The sequence below is a fragment of the Pocillopora damicornis genome, chromosome 3, assembly GCF_964200805.1.
Source record: "Pocillopora damicornis chromosome 3, jaPocDami1.2, whole genome shotgun sequence".
Classification (NCBI taxonomy): Eukaryota; Metazoa; Cnidaria; class Anthozoa; order Scleractinia; family Pocilloporidae; genus Pocillopora; species Pocillopora damicornis.
The window spans coordinates 5,564,993-5,586,454 of record NC_142672.1 but is presented as its reverse complement, the minus strand read 5'-3'; the positions used below and the strand labels follow the sequence as shown (position 1 = coordinate 5,586,454).

The 21,462-nt window shown below is 38.7% G+C and overlaps 1 protein-coding gene and 1 long non-coding RNA gene across 2 annotated transcripts; both read right to left on the bottom strand.

Moving 5' to 3' along the window:
* Positions 1-94: 94 nt before the first annotated feature.
* LOC149047925 (uncharacterized) lies at positions 95-1,737 on the bottom strand. The gene is made up of 2 exons (XR_016184890.1): positions 1,616-1,737; positions 95-1,230 (listed from the first exon to the last, which is right to left on the bottom strand). It is a non-coding gene; the product is annotated as an uncharacterized LOC149047925 (long non-coding RNA).
* Positions 1,738-8,007: 6,270 nt separating this feature from the next.
* Positions 8,008-21,120, bottom strand: LOC113665073 (alanine aminotransferase 2). Its single transcript, XM_089199933.1, has 12 exons — positions 20,915-21,120; positions 17,294-17,380; positions 16,501-16,609; positions 13,927-14,057; positions 13,233-13,352; positions 12,857-12,986; positions 11,663-11,876; positions 10,994-11,102; positions 10,622-10,687; positions 9,748-9,903; positions 8,557-8,669; positions 8,008-8,410 (listed from the first exon to the last, which is right to left on the bottom strand). The coding sequence occupies exons 1-12, from the start codon at positions 21,035-21,037 to the stop codon at positions 8,305-8,307; spliced, it is 1,464 nt and encodes a 487-aa protein (XP_089056059.1). The 5' UTR covers positions 21,038-21,120; the 3' UTR covers positions 8,008-8,304.
* Between the last annotated feature and the right edge of the window lie 342 nt (positions 21,121-21,462).

The following is a 21,462-nucleotide window of genomic DNA, read 5'->3' as shown; positions in this document are numbered from 1 at the left end:
TCCCCCAAATGAGCGCCCAACCCCTCGACCAGAATGTTAAGCAAGCGCCTTCAGCCTCGAATAACCAACCCCATCTCTCACTTTCTCAAATTAGTAATGTGTTTCTATTGCCAATTTATTTAAAACCTTTTAACCTTCAACTTCAGAGTCGAAAAAGGAAATTGTTTCTTTTGTGTTCCAGTTATTTCTATCTCCGTTCGTTATTTCTTCCTTTACTTGTCCTATTTCTGCGCTCTTGGCCGCTGTCTAAATTAGAGACATTTCTTGCTTATCTGAATTCAAAAGATCACTTTATGCAAAAGATCACATAAAAACTATTGTACAAAAAAGTGCCAAAAAATAATAATAATGATAAATCTACGTTCATGTTTCTTGTCAGTAAAAGTATTGAAATGTTCTCCTTTTTGCGGTACTTAAGGGCCTTATCTGCAGACATGGACACGCGCTTCAAATGAAACTAAGCTAAGATACATTTTTCGCTAGGAACAAACAACTTGTAAGGACTGTCACATAATTTCAATAAAAATGTTCAAGTGGACCTGTCCATTGGACCTCTCCCTGCTAAGGTTAAAATGCTTACATTGTCTTTGCTCAGTGTTATGAAAAGTCTCAGCTTACTTTCATCAGTATTCCATTGCCATGTGTAAATAAAAATTAGTGTTATCACTCAAGCTTTGGCTCTCACAAAAACGACATTAAACCTTGTGCTTCAGGCGAACTAAAGCTCCATGTATATAAGGAAATTCAACTTATCACTGAGGGTACTCTACATAGATACGCTTGATAGCGGTGGCCCTTCTATAGGATCGAGGACGGTAACCATTACTTCAGTCATCAGATAAATCGTCCATTTGATCTGTGTGATATCACCTTTGCAGTTTCATCCTTCGTGAAAGGCTTTTCATGGCTCGTCCTTCCACTACCGTCTCTTGATAGGGGTCTGTTCTGACTGCATTTTCTATCCTTTCCTTCAGGTGTTTAAAGTTCTACTGTACCATGTCTTCAATCGTCTTCTCCTGTCGGCTGTTTTTCCGAACCATCTCCTCAATCTGAAGGTTTTTTCCTCGCACTTTGTGTGACGCTTGACGAAAGAGGAAACTTCGAGGGGTGTCGCTAGGCGTGTTTTCTAAGTGTCGCTGATGTGGGGACTATTTTACCGGTCGTAGTGAAACCACGAAAACCAAGATGACGATTAACGGTGTTTATTTAGATCACGATCACGATCGTAAACTGAAATTACAATAATATTATAACGAATGCATGAATCTACTTGAATTGGTGCGAAAGGCATGAAAGAAACGCTTTACGTGCCTATGTCGATAACGCGATTAAAATAACAACAATTACCGTGAATTAACATAAACAAATCATAAAAGGCTAAATTAAAACTACTCGAGATTCAAAGATCGGCTACACGATGACCATTTGCGGCTGATTAACAGCCCAAAGACTGAAATGTGGGCGTTGCTGTGTGAGCATCTAGTTCTTTCAAAATACTCCTTTGATTTCAAGATAATTAGTTGTACTGTTGTACAGTACAGTACAACAGTACAACTACAGTACGCTATCGCCCAAGGTGAAAAACTAAACTTAAACATATTGAAATAAAACTAACAAAATCACTTGCATATCGATCCCGCTTGTGCCAAAGGCTTGGAACGAAATAACGAAGGTACTGCTGTTCAAGGCGAAATCTTGCGAAACTCTGGCTTAAAGGGACGCTAACTTAGCTTTAATATGCGCGTGGTGACGCTAAAAGATCCGATTACAAACCAATAGGGAAAAGATAAACATTGTAACTACGATCGTAACTAGGCACACAAAGTAATTGATAATTGATCTAATAAAAAAAAAAAAGGCTGTTCTTTTGTTCGATATCCTTAACACTTTGTCTATCATTATTTCTTGTTGGGCGATTTTACTACTCGTATTTTTTTATCAATTTTTGTTTCTCTTTGAGGTTATTTCTCTTGAGTACTTCTTCGATGGACTTCTTGCGTTAGATGCTTTTCATCTCCGAGCGCTTCGTCTCCAAGGTCAAATCACGAATCTGCTCACTATGATCCTCCACTGACTGTAAGAGTTTCTGATTATTTTCTAAGCTTTCATGGAACTTTAGTTGCAACTCTGTTATTCTATTATGGTAAACTGACAGTTCAGTTTCTGTAGCCCATAGCAAAGAAAATGTCATCTCCAAATGATCCTCTACTCCTGCCTCTATATAGTCAATGAGATGAACTCTTTTGTCCTACGAACAAACAAACAAACAAACAGGATGATCAGCGCTTAATTACCTCTTGGGAAGAACTTTAACAACTACTTATAGATGCAAGATGCAGGCATTTATACGTTCACCGCTAGTCTCGGCGAGATAGAAGAAACTCAGTATTCTAGAGAACACCTCATAGTTTGGTGTAGTAGGTGTAGAAGTAATAGTTTGGTGTAGTGTGGTGTAGTAGGTGTAGCAATTGTAGTTTGATGTAGAGGTTGTAGTTTGGTGTGGTAGGTATAGAAGTTGTAGTTTGGTGTAGTAGGTGTAGACGTTGTAGTTTGGTGTAGTAGGTGTAGACGTTGTAGTTTGGTGTAGTAGGTGTAGAAGTTGTAGTTTGGTGTAGTAGGTGCAGAAGTTGTGGTTTGGTGTAGTAGGTGTAGAAGTTGTAGTGTGGTGTAGTAAGTGTAGAAGTTTTAGTTTGGTGTAGTAGGTTTAGAAGTTGTAGTGTGGTGTAGTAGGTGTAGAAGTTGTACTTTAGTGTGGTACGTGTAGAGGTTGTCGTTTGGTGTAGTAGGTGTAGAGGTTGTAGCGTGATGTAGAAGGTGTAGAAGTTGTAGTTTGGTGTAGTAGGTGTAGAAGTTGCAGTGTGGTGTAGTAGGCGTAGAAGTTGTAGTTTGGTGTAGTAGGTGTAGAAGTTGTAGTTTGGTGTAGTAGGTGTAGAAGTTGTAGTTTGGTGTAGTAAGTGTAGAAGTTGTAGTTTAGTGTAGTAGGTGTGGAAGTTGTCGTTTGCTGTAGTAGGTGTAGAGGTTGTAGTTTGGTGTAGTAGGTGTAGAAGTTGTAGTTTGGTGTAGTAGGTGTAGTAGGTGTAGAAGTTGTAGTTTGGTGTAGTAGGTGTAGACGTTGTAGTTTGGTGTAGTAGGTGTAGAAGTTGTAGTTTGGTGTAGTAGGTGCAGAAGTTGTGGTTTGGTGTAGTAGGTGTAGAAGTTGTAGTGTGGTGTAGTAAGTGTAGAAGTTTTAGTTTGGTGTGGTAGGTTTAGAAGTTGTAGTGTGGTGTAGTAGGTGTAGAAGTTGTACTTTAGTGTAGTAGGTGTAGAAGTTGTCGTTTGGTGTAGTAGGTGTAGAGGTTGTAGCGCGGTGTAGAAGGTGTAGAAGTTGTAGTTTGGTGTAGTAGGTGTAGAAGTTGCAGTGTGGTGTAGTAGGCGTAGAAGTTGTAGTTTGGTGTAGTAGGTGTAGAAGTTGTAGTTTGGTGTAGTAGGTGTAGAAGTTGTAGTTTGGTGTAGTAAGTGTAGAAGTTGTAGTTTAGTGTAATAGGTGTAGAAGTTGTCGTTTGCTGTAGTAGGTGTAGAGGTTGTAGTTTGGTGTAGTAGGTGTAGAGGTTGTAGTTTGTGTAGTAGGTGTAGAAGTTCTAGTTTGGTGTAGTTTTTTTTGTAGTAGGCGTAGAAAATGTAGTGTGGTGCAGCAGGCTTATAAGTTGTAGTTTGGTATAATAGGTGTAGACGTTGTAGTGTGGTGTAGTAGATGTAGAGGTTGTAGTTTGGTGTAGTAGGTGTAGAGGTTGTAGTTTGGTGTAGTTGGTGTAGAAGTTGTAGTTTGGTGTAGTAGGTGTAGAAGTTGTAGTTTGGTGTAGTAGGTGTAGAAGTTGTAGTTTAGTGTAGTAGGTGTAGAAGTTGTAGAGGTAGGAGTAGTAGGAATAGGAGTAGTGTGGTGTAGTAGGTGTAGTAGGTGTAGCAATTGTAGTTTGATGTAGAGGTTGTAGTTTGGTGTAGTAGGTATAGAAGTTGTAGTTTGGTGTAGTAGGTGTAGAAGTTGTAGTTTGGTGTAGTAGGTGTAGAAGTTGTCGTTTGGTGTAGTAGGTGTAGAAGTTGTCGTTTGCTGTAGTAGGTGTAGAGGTTGTAGCGTGGTGTAGTAGGTGTAGAAGTTGTAGTTTGATGTAGTAGGTGTAGAAGTTGTAGTTTGGTGTAGTAGGTGTAGAGGTTGTAGTTTGGTGTAGTAGGTGAAGACGTTCTGGTTTGGTGTAGTAGGTGTAGAGGTTGTAGCGTGGTGTAGTAGGTGTGGAAGTTGTGGTTTGGTGTAGTAGGTGTAGAAGTTGTAGTTTGGTGTATTAGGTGTAGAAGTTGTTGTGTGGTGTAGTAGGTGTAGAAGTTGTAGAGGTAGGAGTAGTAGGAGTAGGAGTAGAAGTTGCAGTGTGGTGTAGTAGGTGTAGAGGTTGTAGTTTGGTGTAGTAGGTGAAGACGTTCTGGTTTGGTGTAGTAGGTGTGGAGGTTGTAGCGTGGTGTAGTAGGTGTAGAAGTTGTGGTTTGGTGTAGTAGGTGTAGAAGTTGTAGTTTGGTGTAGTAGGTGTAGAGGTTGTAGTTTGGTGTAGTAGGTGTAGAAGTTGTAGAGGTAGGAGTAGTAGGAGTAGGAGTAGAAGTTGTAGTGTGGTGTAGTAGGTGTAGAGGTTGTAGCGTGGTGTAGTAGGTGTAGAAGTTGCAGTTTGATGTAGTAGGTGCAGAAGTTGTAGTTTGGTGTAGTAGGTGTAGAGGTTGTAGTTTGGTGTAGTAGGTGAAGACGTTCTGGTTTGGTGTAGTAGGTGTAGAGGTTGTAGCGTGGTGTAATAGGTGTAGAAGTTGTAGTTTGGTGTATTAGGTGTAGAAGTTGCTGTGTGGTGTAGTAGGTGTAGAGGTTTTAATTTGCTGTAGTAGGTGTAGAAGTTGTAGTTAGGTGTAGTAGGTGTAGAGGTTTTAGTTTGCTGTAGTAGGTGTAGAAGTTGTAGTTAGGTGTAGTAGGTGTAGAGGTTGTAGTTTGGTGTAGTAGGTGTAAAGGTTGTAGTTTGGTGTAGTAGGAGTAGACGTTGTAGTTTGGTGTAGTAGGTGTAGACGTTCTACTTTGGCGAAGTAGGTGTAGAAGTTGTGGTTTGGTGAAGTAGGTGTAGAAGTTTTAGTTTAGTGTAGTAGGTGTAAAAGTTGTAGTTTGGTGTAGTAGGTGTAGAAGTTGTAGTTTGGTGTATTAGGTGTAGAAGTTGTAGTGTGGTGTAGTAGGTATAGAAGTTGTAGTTTGGTGTAGTAGGTGTAGAAGTTGTAGTTTCATGTAGTAAGTGTAGAGGTTGTAGTTTGGTGTAGTAGGAGTAGAAGTTGTAGTTTGGTGTAGTAGTTGTAGAAGTTGTAGTTTAGTGTAGTAGGTGTAGAAGTTGTAGTTTGGTGTAGTAGGGGTAGAAGTTGTAGTTTGGTGTAGTAGGTGTAGAAGTTGTAGTTTGGTGTAGTAGGTGTAGAAGTTGTAGTTTGGTGTAGTAGGTGTAGAAATTGTAGTTTACTGTAGTAGGTGTAGAAGTTGTACTTTGGTGTAGTAGGTGTAGAAGTTGTGGTTTGGTGTAGTACGTGTAGAGGTTTTAGTTTGATGTAGTAGGTGTAGAAGTTGTAGTTTGGTGTAGTAGGCGTAGAAGTTGTAGTGTGGTGTAGTAGGTGTAGAAGTTGCAGTGTGGTGTAGTAGGTGTAGAACTTGTGGTTTGGTGTAGTAGGTGTAGAAGTTGCAGTGTGGTGTAGTAGGTGTAGAAGTTGCAGTTTGGTGAAGTGGGTGTAGAGGTTGTAGTGTGGTGTAGTAGGTGTAGAAGTTGTAGTTTTTTGTAGTAGGTGTAGAAGTTCTAGTTTGTTGTAGTTTTTTGTAGCAGGTGTAGAAGATGTAGTGTGGTGCAGTAGGCTTATAAGTTGTAGTTTGGTGTAGTAGGTGTAGAAGTTGTAGTGTGGTGTAGTAAGTATAGAAGTTGTTGTTTGGTGTAGTAGGTGTAGAAGTTGTTGTTTGGTGTAGTAGGTGTAGAAGTTGTAGTGTGGTGTAGTAGGTGTAGAAGTTGTAGTGTGGTGTAGTAGGTGTAGAAGTTGTAGTTTGGTGTAGTTGGTTTAGAAGTTGTTGTTTGGTGTAGTAGGGGTAGAAGTTGTAGTGTGGTATAGTAGGTGTAGAAGTTGTAGTTTGGTGTAGTTGGTGTAGAAGTTGTGGTTTGGTGAAGTAGGTGTAGAAGTTGTAGTTTGGTGTAGTAGGTGTAGAAGTTGTAGTGTGGTGTAGTTGGTGTAGAAGTTGCAGTGTCGTGTAGTCGGTGAAAAAGATGTAGTTTGGTGTTGTAGGTGTAGACGTTGCAGTGTGGTGTAGTGGGCGTAGAAGTTGTAGTTAGGTGTAGTAATTGTAGAAGTTGTAGTGTGGTGTAGAAGGTGTAGAAGTTGTATTGTGGTGTAGTAGGTTTAGAAGTTGTCGTTTGGTGAAGTAGGTGGAGAAGTTGTAGTTTTGTGTCACGGTGTGGTGTAATAGGTGTAGAAGTTGTAGTTTTTTGTAGTAGGTGTAGAAGTTCTAGTTTGGTGTAGTTTTTTGTAGTAGGCGTAGAAAATGTAGTGTGGTGCAGTAGGCTTATAAGTTGTACTTTGGTGTAGTAGGTGTAGACGTTGTAGTGTGGTGTAGTAGGTATAGAAGTTTTTGGTGTAGTAGGTGTAGAAGTTGTTGTTTGGTGTAGTAGGTGTAGAAGTTGTAGTGTGGTGTACTAGGTGTAGAGGTTGTAGTGTGGTGTAGTAGGTGTAGAAGTTGTAGCTTGGTGTAGTAGGTGTAGAAGTTGCAGTGTGGTGTAGTAGGCGTAGAAGTTGTAGTTTGGTGTAGTAGGTGTAGAAGTTGCAGTGTGGTGTAGTAGGTGTAGAACTTATAGTTTGGTGAAGTTTGATGTAGTTTGATGTAGCACGGTGTAGAAGGTATAGTTTGGTGTAGTTTGATGTAGTTTGATGTAGTGCAGTGTAGTAGGTTTAGTTTTGTGTAGTTTGGTGTAGTTTGATGAAGTACGGTGTAGTAGGTATAGTTTGATATAGTTTGGTGTAGTTTGATGTAGTTTGATGTAGTACGGTGTAGTAGGTATAGTTTGGTGTAGTTTCATGAAGTACGGTGTAGTAGGTATAGTTTGGTTTCTGAGAACACATTGACTCAAATTTTGGTAACCAGAAACCATATGTAGTTTCTAAGGACTTTTGAATGAAACTCCGGCAGCAGGTTTGCATATCAGCAAATGGAAGATTTTGATTGAAAATAAAACTATCTGTTAAAACAATTGTTACATAGGAGACTAATATTTAATGATCAGGTCTGCTTGTGAAAACCCATGATCATGCGTCTCGGTGCTGTTTCTATAGATAAGTTCCTCTTAATATGTCTAATATCGCAAGATATAAGTGTACTTGATTCGCACGTCATTTGTACTCTACCTAGTACAGTTGGATAATAATTTAGAGATAATAAAATGCACAACGGCATGTTTTGGAAATTATCATAAATAACATTAGCTGGTAAAAGCAAACTATTCAACACATTTGATTCTACAGCAGAAAAGGGAATTATCGAAACGAATAACGATTTTATTCCGTCATCTCCATCTGTCATCTGTTCTGGTTTCTAATGGTTATCCTTTTTCGTTCTTGCAGAAACTTACCAAGACCGGAGAACCAATCAACAGTGCCGAACCCGCCAACGAGTTCAAAACTACTGCGGTTTTACCTTATATCAAAGGTCTGTCCGAACAGCTTCGCCGTTATCTAGAACAACAAGGCGTACGCGCAATTTTCAGGTGGGAGACTACGCTAAGATCTCAGTTAGTACGACCAAAAGACGCTGTCGACCCGGATAAACGAGATGGCGTAGTTTCCAGGATTCCCTGTGAATGCGGCAAGGTGTACATCGGAGAGACTGGAAGACCTATGCAAGACAGAATTAAGGCGCACGATCGAGACATTCGACTCGCCCGTACCGAGACCTCCGCCGTTTCGGAGCATGCCCACGACACCGGAAACAAGACACTCTTGAACGAAGTAAAGTTTATTGATCGTGACCCTTATTACTACACGCGCAGTGTCAAAGAGGCAATTCATATAAGACTTCACCCTAACAACATCAACAGGGAAAGTGGAATAGAAATTCCAGAAGCGTGGGTGCCCATGATCAAAAAACACAAAATCATTAAATTTTCCCGTAACAGCTGTAATAACTCAGTAATTGGAGCACAATGTTCTTTGAACTGGCTGTGAAATGAGTTAAAAGTGCAGGAAAAAAATATATAGATACCCAACAAAAGACGAGCTCTCAGTTTGAAATCACTATTAGTTTCCTTTGTTGTCCTTATACTTGTCCATGAATTCCTTGTGAAACTTGCTCAGCCTTTCGTACATAGGAGCAATTTTTTCTTCAGAGGGTAGAATTGTCAATCTGTAGTAGAAGAAAATAGGAACAAAACAAGTGGAAATGAGGCAAGCCTATGATTGCAAATTGTGGAATACCCACTAGAAGATATAAACTCTGTATTTGTATTTGGGCTGCTCATCTCATGGACAACACAGAAAAATGAAACTGACCTAAAATGGTATGTTCCTTCCTTTTGTCCATAATTTTCTCCGGGAGTGGGGACTATTCCGGTTGTTTCCATCAACTGCCAGCAATAGAAGCCGTCTGGGTTATGGTTATTACGCTAAAGAGAAACGTAAATGATTCAAAGAAATAGAAATGATCTTCTCGTAACGCAACCCTTTCCCCACTGATGCACGCCAAGTTGGCAAATGACAAAGTAGTGTCCACAAATAGATGAGGTGCCAAACACTGACTGTCAGCGTTACTCACGACGATTTTTTCTCTAAAACCGCTCAGAGATCTTACAGAAAGTATCATTCATTTAAAACGAGGATTAATCTTCGAAGATTTACCTCTTATCTTCTAGCCTTTTTCGAAGATTTACCTAAAACGTTAACTTAAGTCAAATGAGACGCTTTTTCCAGCTAGACACAAGGGGATTTAATGCGAATTTTACTTGTCGAATTACTTCGGTTTCTCAGTTCAATTATAGAAATGTCAAAATTCAAGGGACTTGCTTAGAATTAGCGTAAGTAAATTTGAAGGTGACTTCAACACTTCGTTCAACGTTTTACAACTAACAATTTGTTTTGGAGAATTCAGATATTAAATGAATGAAAGTTACATTGATTAATGGAATTTTCTATCCCAAATACCTCTCGTTACAAGTTTCTGAGTTACTTTATGTGAAGTATGTTTAAATTACAGACGATTTTAGGCCGCGTGTCAGTATCTTCAAAAAGAACCTTTGATTTGAAAAAAATCACCTTGAAATTAATTTTTGCGGAAAAACTGAAGTGATTTGAGAAGGAGAGAAGGGGGGGGAGGGGGGAGGGGGAGAGAGTGAGAGAGAGAGAGAGAGGAGAGAATTAATGAATAGTTTATCGGTTAAAGGTCGTGAACGAAGTCTTCGTTTAAAAATGCTGCCCAGCTGGCAAAAAAAATGAATAATTACAACGAAGCTACAGAAGTTCTGCAAAGCGACTCAACACGAAACAGATACCGCCCGCTATCAGCTGAGAGCGGGCCGGATAGGAGACTGGTGTCTGCTCTCGGAACCAATCAGATCGCAGGATTTGTAGAATACTGCCCGCTCACGAACTAAGAAAAAAATAAGGTTCGTCCCTTTAAAATATATTTGTGCACCTGCTGAGTATAGTGAGTAAACTTATCGTCACATCTACAGCTCACTTCCTCACCTTGGCTTCCTCGATAGCTTTTTGTGGAAGACGAATTCTGGGAAAAGCATACAAGGCACCAGTTACTTCATTACACGTCACTCCTTCTAAAGAATTCAACATTGCAGTGGTAATTTTCGCTTTCCTTTCGTAAGACTCCAAAATGGCCGTCTTCTCCTACAAAACAAAGCTACAAATATATCGAAGTCTCTTATAGGATCATGAGAGATAGAGAGTTAAGTAGAGATAAGATTTATAATCGCTTCGCAACTAAAAAATTGAATTACATGATTATTACATAGGATAATATTAATATTAATAATAACATTAAAAAGAATTACAAGTGGTTTAAACCACGTTTCTAAAAAAGCTGTTTTGTACATCTGGTACATTTATAAATAGAATATGTCGATCAAATATAAAATTCCGATTAACTAGTTTAGACTTTGAGGGAATTAAAAGTGATTGTAGTGTCACGAAATCTTTTTGTCTTGAACACGGGCCTAAACTTCCGTTTGTTTCCAAGGTTCAAAGTACATATGTTACGAGCCTTAGAAACAAACGGAAATTTGTTTGCCTCACCATCATTGACTGATTTTGGTCTCTGATGAGTTTCACGCAACAAATTTTAAAATCGTAAAAAATTACTTTATTCAGTATAACTACGCAATAATTATTTAGCAAACGTGACTTCAATCTAAATCAACAAACAAAGTCTTTTAACCCTTTTAACCCCTAAGAGTGACTTGCATCTAATTTCTCCTCACAATATCACCCCTGGGTCACACTTTAAGGTCACGAGAAAAAAGGAAATGATCAACTAAAGAAGGTCTTGATTGCTAAACAAGTTCTCCTTGTCAGCAAGTTAGGAAAGGTCCAGATCGTCGCTACAAACCTGTATAAAAATTTCATACGACTCGTCTCCAGGCTGAGGCGGACAACAAATTAAGCTCATGGCAGCCTTAAAAACAGAAAAAAAAATCAAGCGAGGTTAAATTCTTTTGTTCTTGTATTTTTCTCAAGTAACGTTTCACTTTCCCATCAGTCCTTGAATAGAAGTCAAAAAGCCGTTTCAGTACAGCAGATATATGTACTGATGCGTGGTTTGGTACTTCTCTCTGTATGTGAAATCTCTCATTTTGTGAAAAGAGATAACACTCATTGGACGGTTAAACGGTTTGGCATGCTGACCGTTCTGTTCCTGTTAAACCGAATGCCTTATCATGTGGTTATTTACATGTTTAAAATTAAGAAACTTTACTAATACCTGCCCAATAGTCGAGCCACTAACACTAGGAGACATCATATCTCTAAACTGCAATTTGACTGCGTTGCTGAATCCGACCAGCTCAAGATACCCTCCTCTCAAACCACATCTACAAAAATAAAATAAATGAAATGTTCCTTAAGGAGAGTGAAAATATTTCTTATAAGAACCCGCATGTCATTCGGTATTTACCCAGCATAAGAACATGTATGTCATTCGGTATTTACCCTGCGTTTGCATATCGTTTCGCCCCAATTTAAGCAGTGTAAACCTTATCAACTATTCCTGCCTGCTAGAAAAATGTGGGATATGGTCAAGTCACGATAAATTTTGTTCGATTTTTTTTGTAAATTTGCAAAAACGTTGAGGGGTAAACTGTGCATTAGTACACGAAATTTTAAAATTGCTTATCTCCTTCATCTTGAATATTTTCTTTTACATATCACGTTCACGAACTCAAAAGCTAAGAGATCTTGTAAAGAAATTTCACGTTGAACATCTTAAAGCATATTTTTAGCGTACCGCAAACAACTCGTGAAGTCCCCCTTCCTTCCCTGTCTCTTAACGAAAACTTCAAATGAAAACACGGGTTAAAATATGTGATGATGATATGATTTTGTACAAATAATTAAGCCGCACTGTTGTTCATAATGTGGCCTCCCCACTCACTCGCCATAAAATCCTTTGGAAGCGGAGTTGAGCGACATCAATTGAAAGTTGTTGTATTCAGGTCCTAGGTCCCTCAGAACCTTTCTGCACGAGTGGAATGGGACTCCCTTTGTAAAGACTGTTTCTTGATACACTTCATCCGCAAATAAAACCAGTTTCTCTCGTGCGCAAAATTTGATGACTTCACTTATGTTGTCGTAGCTTAAAATCTGTCCTGAATATGAAAGATAGACGCAAAGGTCATCCTACGGGTATTGATTTGGATGACGAATCACAGGCTAAAGAGACCTCCGAAACGACGGTTGAACAACACAGGAATTATAACAACACCAAATCCAGCATCCACTATTTAACAATTTTACAGTGTGTCAATAAGCCACGTGTGGATTCTGCTTTAAAGGCAATATTGGAAATGTAATAAATATAGAAATAAATAAATGAGCAAAAGAAGCCGAGCAGCCTTTGAGACAAAATCACGCGTCAAGAGTTTAATTTTTACAAGTGGTGGATATCCACCGAGCCGCGAAGCAGCGAGCTAAGTATCCGCCACTATTCACCTCCACTTCGGTGAATAGTTTATAATTACCACATGACCCGCCTAGCCCCGCGCGTGCAATCCCATAGAAAATCATGGTGAAAGCTGAAGTGTGTACGACCGGACGGATTGACGTGAGTCGGTCCGGAAAAAGCCATTCGGCCCGCACTCACACGGCTCTTTTGCAAAAACTTGAAGGAAAAAAAAAATGTAAAAACACAATTGCGTCTTTCGATGAATTGTGATATTTTTGCACAGACTCGAAAAAACAAAGCAAAAATTTTTTAATTGCCGAATATTTTTTATAATTCTCCCGCATGCGCCCGTATATCGCGTCCTACCTAGGTTGAACCAAATTTTCAAAATTTTCAACGCTAAGCGGTCATGTGATAAAATGATTATTGACTAACTTTTGTCAGGCTGGACGGGAAAATATTTGGCTCTCGGTCATGACGCACAGACCTCGCTGCGCTCAGTCCGTATATATATTTTTTCCATGCCTTCCATTTGAATAATTTTCATTATCTCCATGTGTAATTATTTTCCCTCTGGGAGTTTTTATTCTCAAGAACAAAAAAACACTTCTGCTTCACTCATTCGACATCAGGTTCATCTCCAACCACAGCACTATTTACCATGGTTACAAACATACGTCTTACCTGTAGGATTACCAGGATTAATCAGTACCAGTCCTCTTGGTTCACAGTGCGGCCTGGCCTCATCTACGGCTTTCTTCATTTCACCGATGTTCAAAGACCAGTTATTTTCTTCCTCCAAATAATAAGGGATCTGAGTAGAAAGATCAGTTTTAGCACAGCAATCATAAGCTGGGTCATTCCTCTTATGGACTCTAATCTACATGAATCACTGATTGGTATCAGACCTTTATCTATTCTAATTTTTTCTCTTGTTAAGTTCTACTTGTCCAATAATGAAGCACTAAGATACAAAGAATAAGAAACCTTAAAACTGAGTACGCAAATGAATCAGTAGAGAGATGCCGGTTGTAAGTATTCAACACAACGTCAGCATTACCTCGTAGAGGTTGAATTCTACAATCCTGGACTTGTACTGAGGAAAAACTGGAATGGGAATCATAAGCCCTGGCTTCAGTTTGCCGTTCGGCATATCAGTACCAAGTGATGCTAGGCCTATCTGTAGAAGAAAATTTCGAAGAAAATGAAAATTTCACAGAGACGAAACAAACCTTGCGTGGTAATCGCAGTATTTCTGGTCATCCAAATTAAAGTACTACTTTTCACAAACACTGCCACACTAAGTTACAGCCAACGCACGCAGGCGGGTCTACATTGTACATACACATACAAATTCGCTACTAAAGTCCATCTTATTGGAATTTCTTCTCCTTCTTCGATGTACCCTTTGAAACTGAAAAGCTTAAATGGAAATACTTCACATGATTTCTCGGCGTCGTGCCTCAAACGTTGCTCTACTCTATGCATCGTTTTAAAAGTAAAGTTGTCGCAGTCGGAGGCATGTAGGTAACCTGAAAAGACTGATATCTGCAACAGTTGCTACTCTGAAATGTTAATGGTCACGCTAAATTTCAAAATGGCAAACTTGTCTAGTCGGCTTACGTAAACCACAGTTTTCGCTCGAACCACATGTCGCCCTCATCACGTTTTACACCTGATTTATAACTAAGCAGACACACGACTTTGATCAGCAGATAAACTGCAACCCAGTAGAAAGAGTTCTAGTCTCTCACCTGGATTCCTATTGCCCCTCCATTAGTTAAAATGACGTCATCAACGTCAGCTGGGTAACCATCTCTTCTGGAAATGTATTTGGCTACATCCTCGCGAATGAGTCTTAATCCAATAGTGTTTGTGTACGAACCTAATAAAAGATACACTCCACCACAGTGGAGTGGATAATTTCCAAACACTTTCCAGGGGTTAGGGTCCAAGATTTTTCTTAGGAGTGGGTACACCATTAGAGAATGACGTAAAAGACGAGTGACGTAAACTGATTTTAAAGGCCCATTTCCAACCTTGATGCAACGCGGTCGTTCGTTTTTATTTTTGTGTTGAACCACAGCTTTTGTTTCAATAGCGAATCTGATTGGTCAGTTATTTTAACCTTGCCACGTTGTCTCAAAATAGCTCCTGCGTTTTCTCCGATGAGTTTGGTGAACTTGTCAAAATAATTCTGTTTAAAACAATACTCTACGTTTTAGTCCGGTATGGAATCAGATGAATCCATTGATTTAGAAGATTCCGAGGTAGTAAACGCTTATGGGTCGGAAACTCCTTTCGAGCATTCCGAGGAAGGTCAGGTGAAAATCTTGATCCACCACGTTTTCATTCTTACATCAATTTTTTGTTATTAAAGTACGCCATCCTTCTTAAATAGTACCAAGGGGTCAGTTGAAGTTTCCTTCCCGTGAAGAAGAGCTTGCGCTCGAAAGAGTGATTGAGGTTGTTGTCCATGCAAAGCAGCAAATAAGAACTGTAAAGCAAGCTGTCAGTGTCGCTGACGTTCCTGCAATGAAGTGACTAAACGTCCAGCAGCCGGACATGGTCTTAAAATAACTATACGTCCGGAAGTCCGATATTTTTTAAAAATATTTATACGAAAGTGTTCTACCTTTATTTTCAATCCTCAAGCGCTTCCGGGCAGCCAATAGTTTTCAGTTTTTAATTTAAAACGTTCGACACCTCTTTTTCTTAGAGGTGATTTAAGGTGTAAACGTGAAGTACTTTCATCTGCCGCACTGAATTTGTAATCAGATAACTTACGCGAATAGCACGTAGTTTTCCTAGGGGCGATACTTTCCTTCTTCGAATTTTGTGTTTACTCTGCTGTTATGTAACAACCTTCAAGGACAGTTTTCTTTTAAGATACCTTTTCAAGTATGATTTTAATTCTGTTACTAAGTTTATAATAATTTTTGTACTATCAATCTTGCTTCTGTTCTGGTCGATCTTAATCGTAAGTGTAAGAAATTTAGAGTAGAAAATGATTTTGTAACTACGTAAACTCGAAGACGCAAACATATTATGCAGGGTCTATCGTACGTAACTTAACGTGATTCGCTGATTGAGATAGAATGATGACGATAGAAGAAGATTGACAGCTTAGTAGTGTCACCTTTAGTGCCACCTTTATAAGCTGGTGTGTATCTTTCAATCAGAGATAAAGCAAAATAGAACAGTGTTGTGTTGTGTAAGTCAAGATCAGAGCTAGTCCCCGTTGTAATAACTTGCGTAATAGAGTGAACAAAAGAAATAGTCAACTGAACGACGAGTGTTAGGAAATTATTTCTAACAAGAGTACGATGAGATCCAAGCGTGACACTTAGCAAATTTTCTTCAAACACCTACGAATAACTTGAATAACTCAACACCCGGCAGTTTGATATTTTCCATATTTCTCTTTGAAAAAAAACTAATTTATATTGGAAAATATTTTATCTTTATTTAGAATCCACAAGCGCTTCTAGAAAGTGAAAAAGTTCGAACGTTGTCCTTTTCGCCGGCCCTGTTCACAGAGCACGAAGAGATCCAAGTGTGAAACTTGAAACAACTTTTCTTCAGATTCTAGCGATCAAAATTCAAAATACTGTAAGGAAACTGTAAGATGACGGACGGCGAATGTATTTACCATAAAACAATTGACTATACGTCCAGGATGGCTCTTGAGAAAGACGGTTTTAGAAGGTTTTCAGTAATCTTGGAATTTCGTGTTGTACAAAATTGGGTCGCGGCGCGCGTTGCACAAAGGGTAAAAATGGGCCTTAAAAAGCGAGCAACGAAGATGAAAGTAAGTTTATGACTAGGGAATAACGTCAGGTGAACTTAGACCCAACTTGGGTGAGGAAAGCGGGGTGCATAATTCTTACACCCATTCTCTAGATCTGCCCCTGCTTTCACCGACACTGAGTTGAAAAACTGTTTAGTATGCACCACTCAGAAACTGAAAAGGTTCACAACACACTTTTCACATGTATGGTATAAACTCAAGAAAATACATATATATCTCCGTTTTGCTCCTGTGGTGCAACCCTTGGGTTTAGGCAGGTTATGAAAATGAGGTATCTGAATAGATTAATAATCAGTTACAAAAAAGAAAAATCAAATTGTAAATCAAAAACAAAGAAGGTTGAAAAGTACAATAGAGCACCAAATACCAAAAGCACAAATCAAGTCCTACCGTGCTTATCCCAAAGCAGCACAAAGTAAAGGGGAGGGGTAAAAAAAGGCAAAAAATACCATCAAACAAAACATAATGTTACTAAACTTACTCATAGAACCTTAAGAAGAATGAATTTTCTACCTACTTATGGCAAAACCTGGTGTTGCTTTAAGGATTCTGCGAGCCTTTTCCTTTACATCTTTTGGGAATTGTGGGTCATTGAGAAATTGTGGACAAAGGAGGCAGGCTAAACACTAAAGATACGAATAATTTCCTTAGTAGTCCTCTTGTTGGTTTAAAATAATGGATAATGGGTAGAATATACTCTAATCAATCTAATTATTAGACATCCAAAGCATTCAGATAAATATCCAACACATTTTTGGAGATGTAGCATAATAGTGGAGGTTAAGTTAAACACACTAAGGGCCCACAATGGAATGATTCCTTTTTTTTTTTTTTTGGAATGGTGTCCACTTGCAAGAAATACTGTGTAAAATTAGAATCTATTACATGTACTTTGGTGCAAACCATCAGTTTTTTGAAACAGTAACAAATACAGACTTAAACAATGATATGGCGTTTTTCCACGTCCCATTTTTCAAGATTTTGTCGAGGGAAAGGATGAGGAGCAGAGTTGTTAGAGAGGGAGGGGGGCTTAACTGGGAGGGGATTAATAAGAGAGGTGGATTTTTTGAGTGAGAGGGCTTATTAAAGAGTGGCTTAAAAGAAAGGGGGTTTACAAAAGAGAGGGCTTATTGAAGAGCAAGGCTCATAAAAGAGTTTACAGTATTTTTGTCTGCCGAGATGAGGCAACCGAAAAGTAACTTTAGTTGTAACAAGGTCCAGTAATATGAAGTTGTGAATTTAACCCACTAAACAGACAACATCGGCCAAAAAAGGCTTAACTTTCTTGACATGCATTTACATGTACCAACCTGTCTTACAAAGGTGATAGGTGACTGTCCAAATGCATGAGGGTCTCCATAATGTATTACAACCTCATCAAATGGTTTTCTCTCACCCTAAAGGCAATATGATTTTACAGTTTTTAACGCACTGTATAGTATCCTACAGCTGATTTTGTATTCCTCCAGCAAAGCTTTACCATGTTAAGTCTGTGACTACACTAATGAAATCAATTAAGAGAAGGAAACAGATTTTCTGGATGTAACAATGAGAGGACATGACTTAACTATATACATATATTTGACCACACAGAAACTAGTTCTGATAAAATACACTTTAAATGGTATATCTAACCCTTCTGTTACTGGGACACATACACACTTATGTATACGTTTGTTTGACTGTAAACAGTTACCTGCTCAGCAAGATAAAATTTGGCTTTAATTTCATTATAAGAAAGTGTACTTCCAACTACTAAAGTTTAAAAATTGTTTCAAGAATGTACTTTTAATATTAATGTAGCTCCTACACAACACAGCTGTTTTTGAAAATATAACATTGTGTTCAGCACAATAAGGTGTGAATGCCGTATTTAATGTTCTGAGAAGAATAATTCCACTAATTTCATTTTCTTTCTTTTGGATAGTAAATATATACAATCCCACCCTCGTGACGAGATGAAAAAAGAACATCTTTCTCTGTTTCTTTACCGATTTCAAAACTTATCATCTCTCTTATTTCTATCTACAAACATTACGACATCGACATTGCTGATCCTAGCAATATGCAGGACGCGTGTCATATGAACTTCGTAATAGACCTCTTTCATCGGAGTACGGAATCCGAAGGTCTGAGGTTCGATTCTTCATGGGAATTTTTTCTTTGTCCCACGCTCGTGGGACAAAGAAAAAGGCAAACATCTTTCTCTAGAAAATGCTTGTTCCAGGTCTCAGTGAGGGCAAAAAAATTGGTTATTTAAAGTCTCATAGGACTTTTAATTCATCAGAATTAAGATCTAAAAGACTTTATGAGTATTTCACTGTATTTCACAAAAATACACTGAGACATTCATCTTGTGGTTTGCCCCATATGAGCTCCTTCATCTTGAGGGGCTCTGGCCTTGATTGGAGGATAAATTAAATTTTATTTACACAAAATCTCAGTGTGGTTATCAAGGCGAAAACAAGTTTTGGACACAAAAGTTTTGTCCCTGGCAAGGGCTGCATTGATCATGGCAAAGAATGATGAAAATATGTACTCTTTAATACGTGAACTCAGGTGACCAATCAGCTGTGGCATGTTGTTTTTGTGAACAGTAATCTGGCAAGCCTTTTTATTTTCTGACCCAAAACATGAAAAAATGGTTTCACAAGAGTAATAAACAAATGTAAAATGGTAAAATCTAGAATTATGGAATCACGATTGAATATTGATGAAGGAGTGAACAAATCATGGCCATTTGATTAAATAAACCAAGCCAAGCAAGCTTTTTGCAGATTATGATTTACAGCCTTTCAACCCACATTTATAAACTGATAACCAGGCATCAGGTCACTGACCAGGTGTGAAAGCCTTTGTCATGTCAAATTTTATGAATAATTGATGAATTAATTGATATATTTAAAAATATATCTCGTACTTTTCACTTTTTAAATTATCACGTACAAATTATCAGGTATATAATATACCGACTGGAAGAAATTACGCCGTCAGTTACCGGCGTAAAATCCTACATGTATACACTACCGACTGAAAGAAATTACGCCGTTAGCTACTGACGTAAAATCTTACATATAAACACTACCGACTGAAAGAAATTATACCGTTAGTTACTGGCGTAAAATCTTGCATATAAACACAACCGACTGGAAGAAATTACGCCATTATTAAATCTCACATATAAACACAACCGACTGGAAGAAATTACGCCGTTAGTTACTGGCGTAAAATCTTACATATATACACAACCTACTGAAAGAAATTGCACCGTTAGTTATTGGCATAAAATCTTACACTACCGACTGAAAGAAATTACGCCGTTAGCTACTGGCGTAAAATCTTACATGTAAACATAGCAGACTGAAAGAAATTACGCCGTTAGTTATTGGCGAAAAATCTTATAGATAAACACAACAGACTGGAAGAAATTACGCCATTAGTAAATCTTTCATATGACCACAACCGACCAGAAGAAATTACGCCGTTAGTTACTGGCGTAAAATCTTGCATACAAACACGACCGACTGGAAGAAATTACGCCATTGGTTATTAGCGTAAAATCTTACAGTATATAATATACCGACTGGTAGAAATTACACCGTTAGTTAGTGGCGTAAAATCTTACATACATACACTACCGACTGAAAGAAATTACGCCGTTAGTTACTCGCGTAAAATCTTAGATACAAACACTACTGACTAGAAGAATTTACGCTGTCAGTTACTGGCGCCTTAAATCTTACAGTATTTAAAGTACCGACTGGAAGAAATTACGCCGTTAGTTACTGGCGTAAAATCTTACATATAAACACAACGGACTGAAAGAAACTACGCCGTTAGTTATTGGCGAAAAATCTAACAGATAAATACAACAGACTGGAAGAAGTTATGTCATCAGTAGATCTTACATATAAACACAACCGACCAGAAGAAATTACGCCATTAGTTACTGGCGTAAAATCTTGCATATAAACACAACCAACTGAAAGAGATTACGCCATTATTTACTACTGTAAAATCTTACAGTATATAATATACCGACTGGAAGAAATTACACCGTTAGTTAGTGGCGTAAAATCTTACATATATACACTACCGACTGAAAGAAATTACGCCGTTAGTTACTTGCGTAAAATCCTACTTACAATTGCTACCGACTGGAAGAATTTACGCCGTCAGTTACTGGCGTAAAATCTTACGGTATTTAAAGTATTGACTGGAAGAAATTACGCCGTTAGCTAGTAAAATCTTACTTATAAACACTACAGACTGGAATAAAATACGCCGTTGGTTACTGGCGTAAAATTTTACAGTATGCAAATATTATGCCGATTATATATATATCCTTCAGATGCACGATCCGAACTTCCGATCCTCACAAGCAGAATCCAAAATCCGGATCCAAAAACTCGATAAAACCGCGAACCGCTGCAATTCCAGGATCCACAAATCCGCTAAAATTTCGCTCTGAATCCTATATCCGAGTAAAATAATTCCGTCGACCGTTAACCTTTTTACCCCCCTCACCTTTGGAACGAAAATTACGAGGCCTCTAACATTTGCATTCCATTTCAAACGGACTCACTGAAACATTCAAACGAGTACCAAAGACTGATTTATGGTCAGAATTTTAAGGATATTTCAAAATTTGCCGTCTGCAATGATCTCAGCTAGCTCAGAAGAGACTTCATTTGGCTTTCACAGCGGGGAGAGGAACATGCAAATCACTTTATCTCGTGGGAATCATAGAAATCACTTACTCAAGCGAAAGTTTCAGACGAAAACAAACGACAATAGATGTGAGATTCCAGGGCGGTCAAACAGCTACAAAGCTGCAACATGTTTTGCTTCCAAATATATCGAACAAAGAAGGCAGAGAAGCTTGGGTTATGGGTTTGGATTATTCAAAGCAAGCTGTAGAGAACACTTACCAGTGCCATTTCGTGCTTTATTTCGTAAGCACGAGTATTGACCCATCCTCTGACATTAAAGGCTCTCTGGAACACTGGATTAATGGTTTTATCCGTCAAGATTTCTTGCGCTGCCGTTTCCATCTGAAGTGGATGAGAATCCACGGAAATCTTTTTCGTCGATTTAACCTCAAACGGTGAACCAATATAGATCTTGTTTCAATCACGCAAAATTTGATGTAACGCAATGCTCGAGAGAGCACTCAATGCAAAGCCGCATCTTGCGTGACAAACATTGACTAACATTTGCTTAACCAGTCATAATATATGCATCTGTGCTCATTTCGGCACGGTGCTCTAGTCGGCATTTCTCCGGAAAGGGATCGTACTGCGGTAGGCGCCCGCGCTCGAATAAGCGCCTTCCCCCAAATGAGCGCCCAACCCCTCGACCAGAATGTTAAGCAAGCGCCTTCAGCCTCGAATAACCAACCCCATCTCTCACTTTCTCAAATTAGTAATGTGTTTCTATTGCCAATTTATTTAAAACCTTTTAACCTTCAACTTCAGTG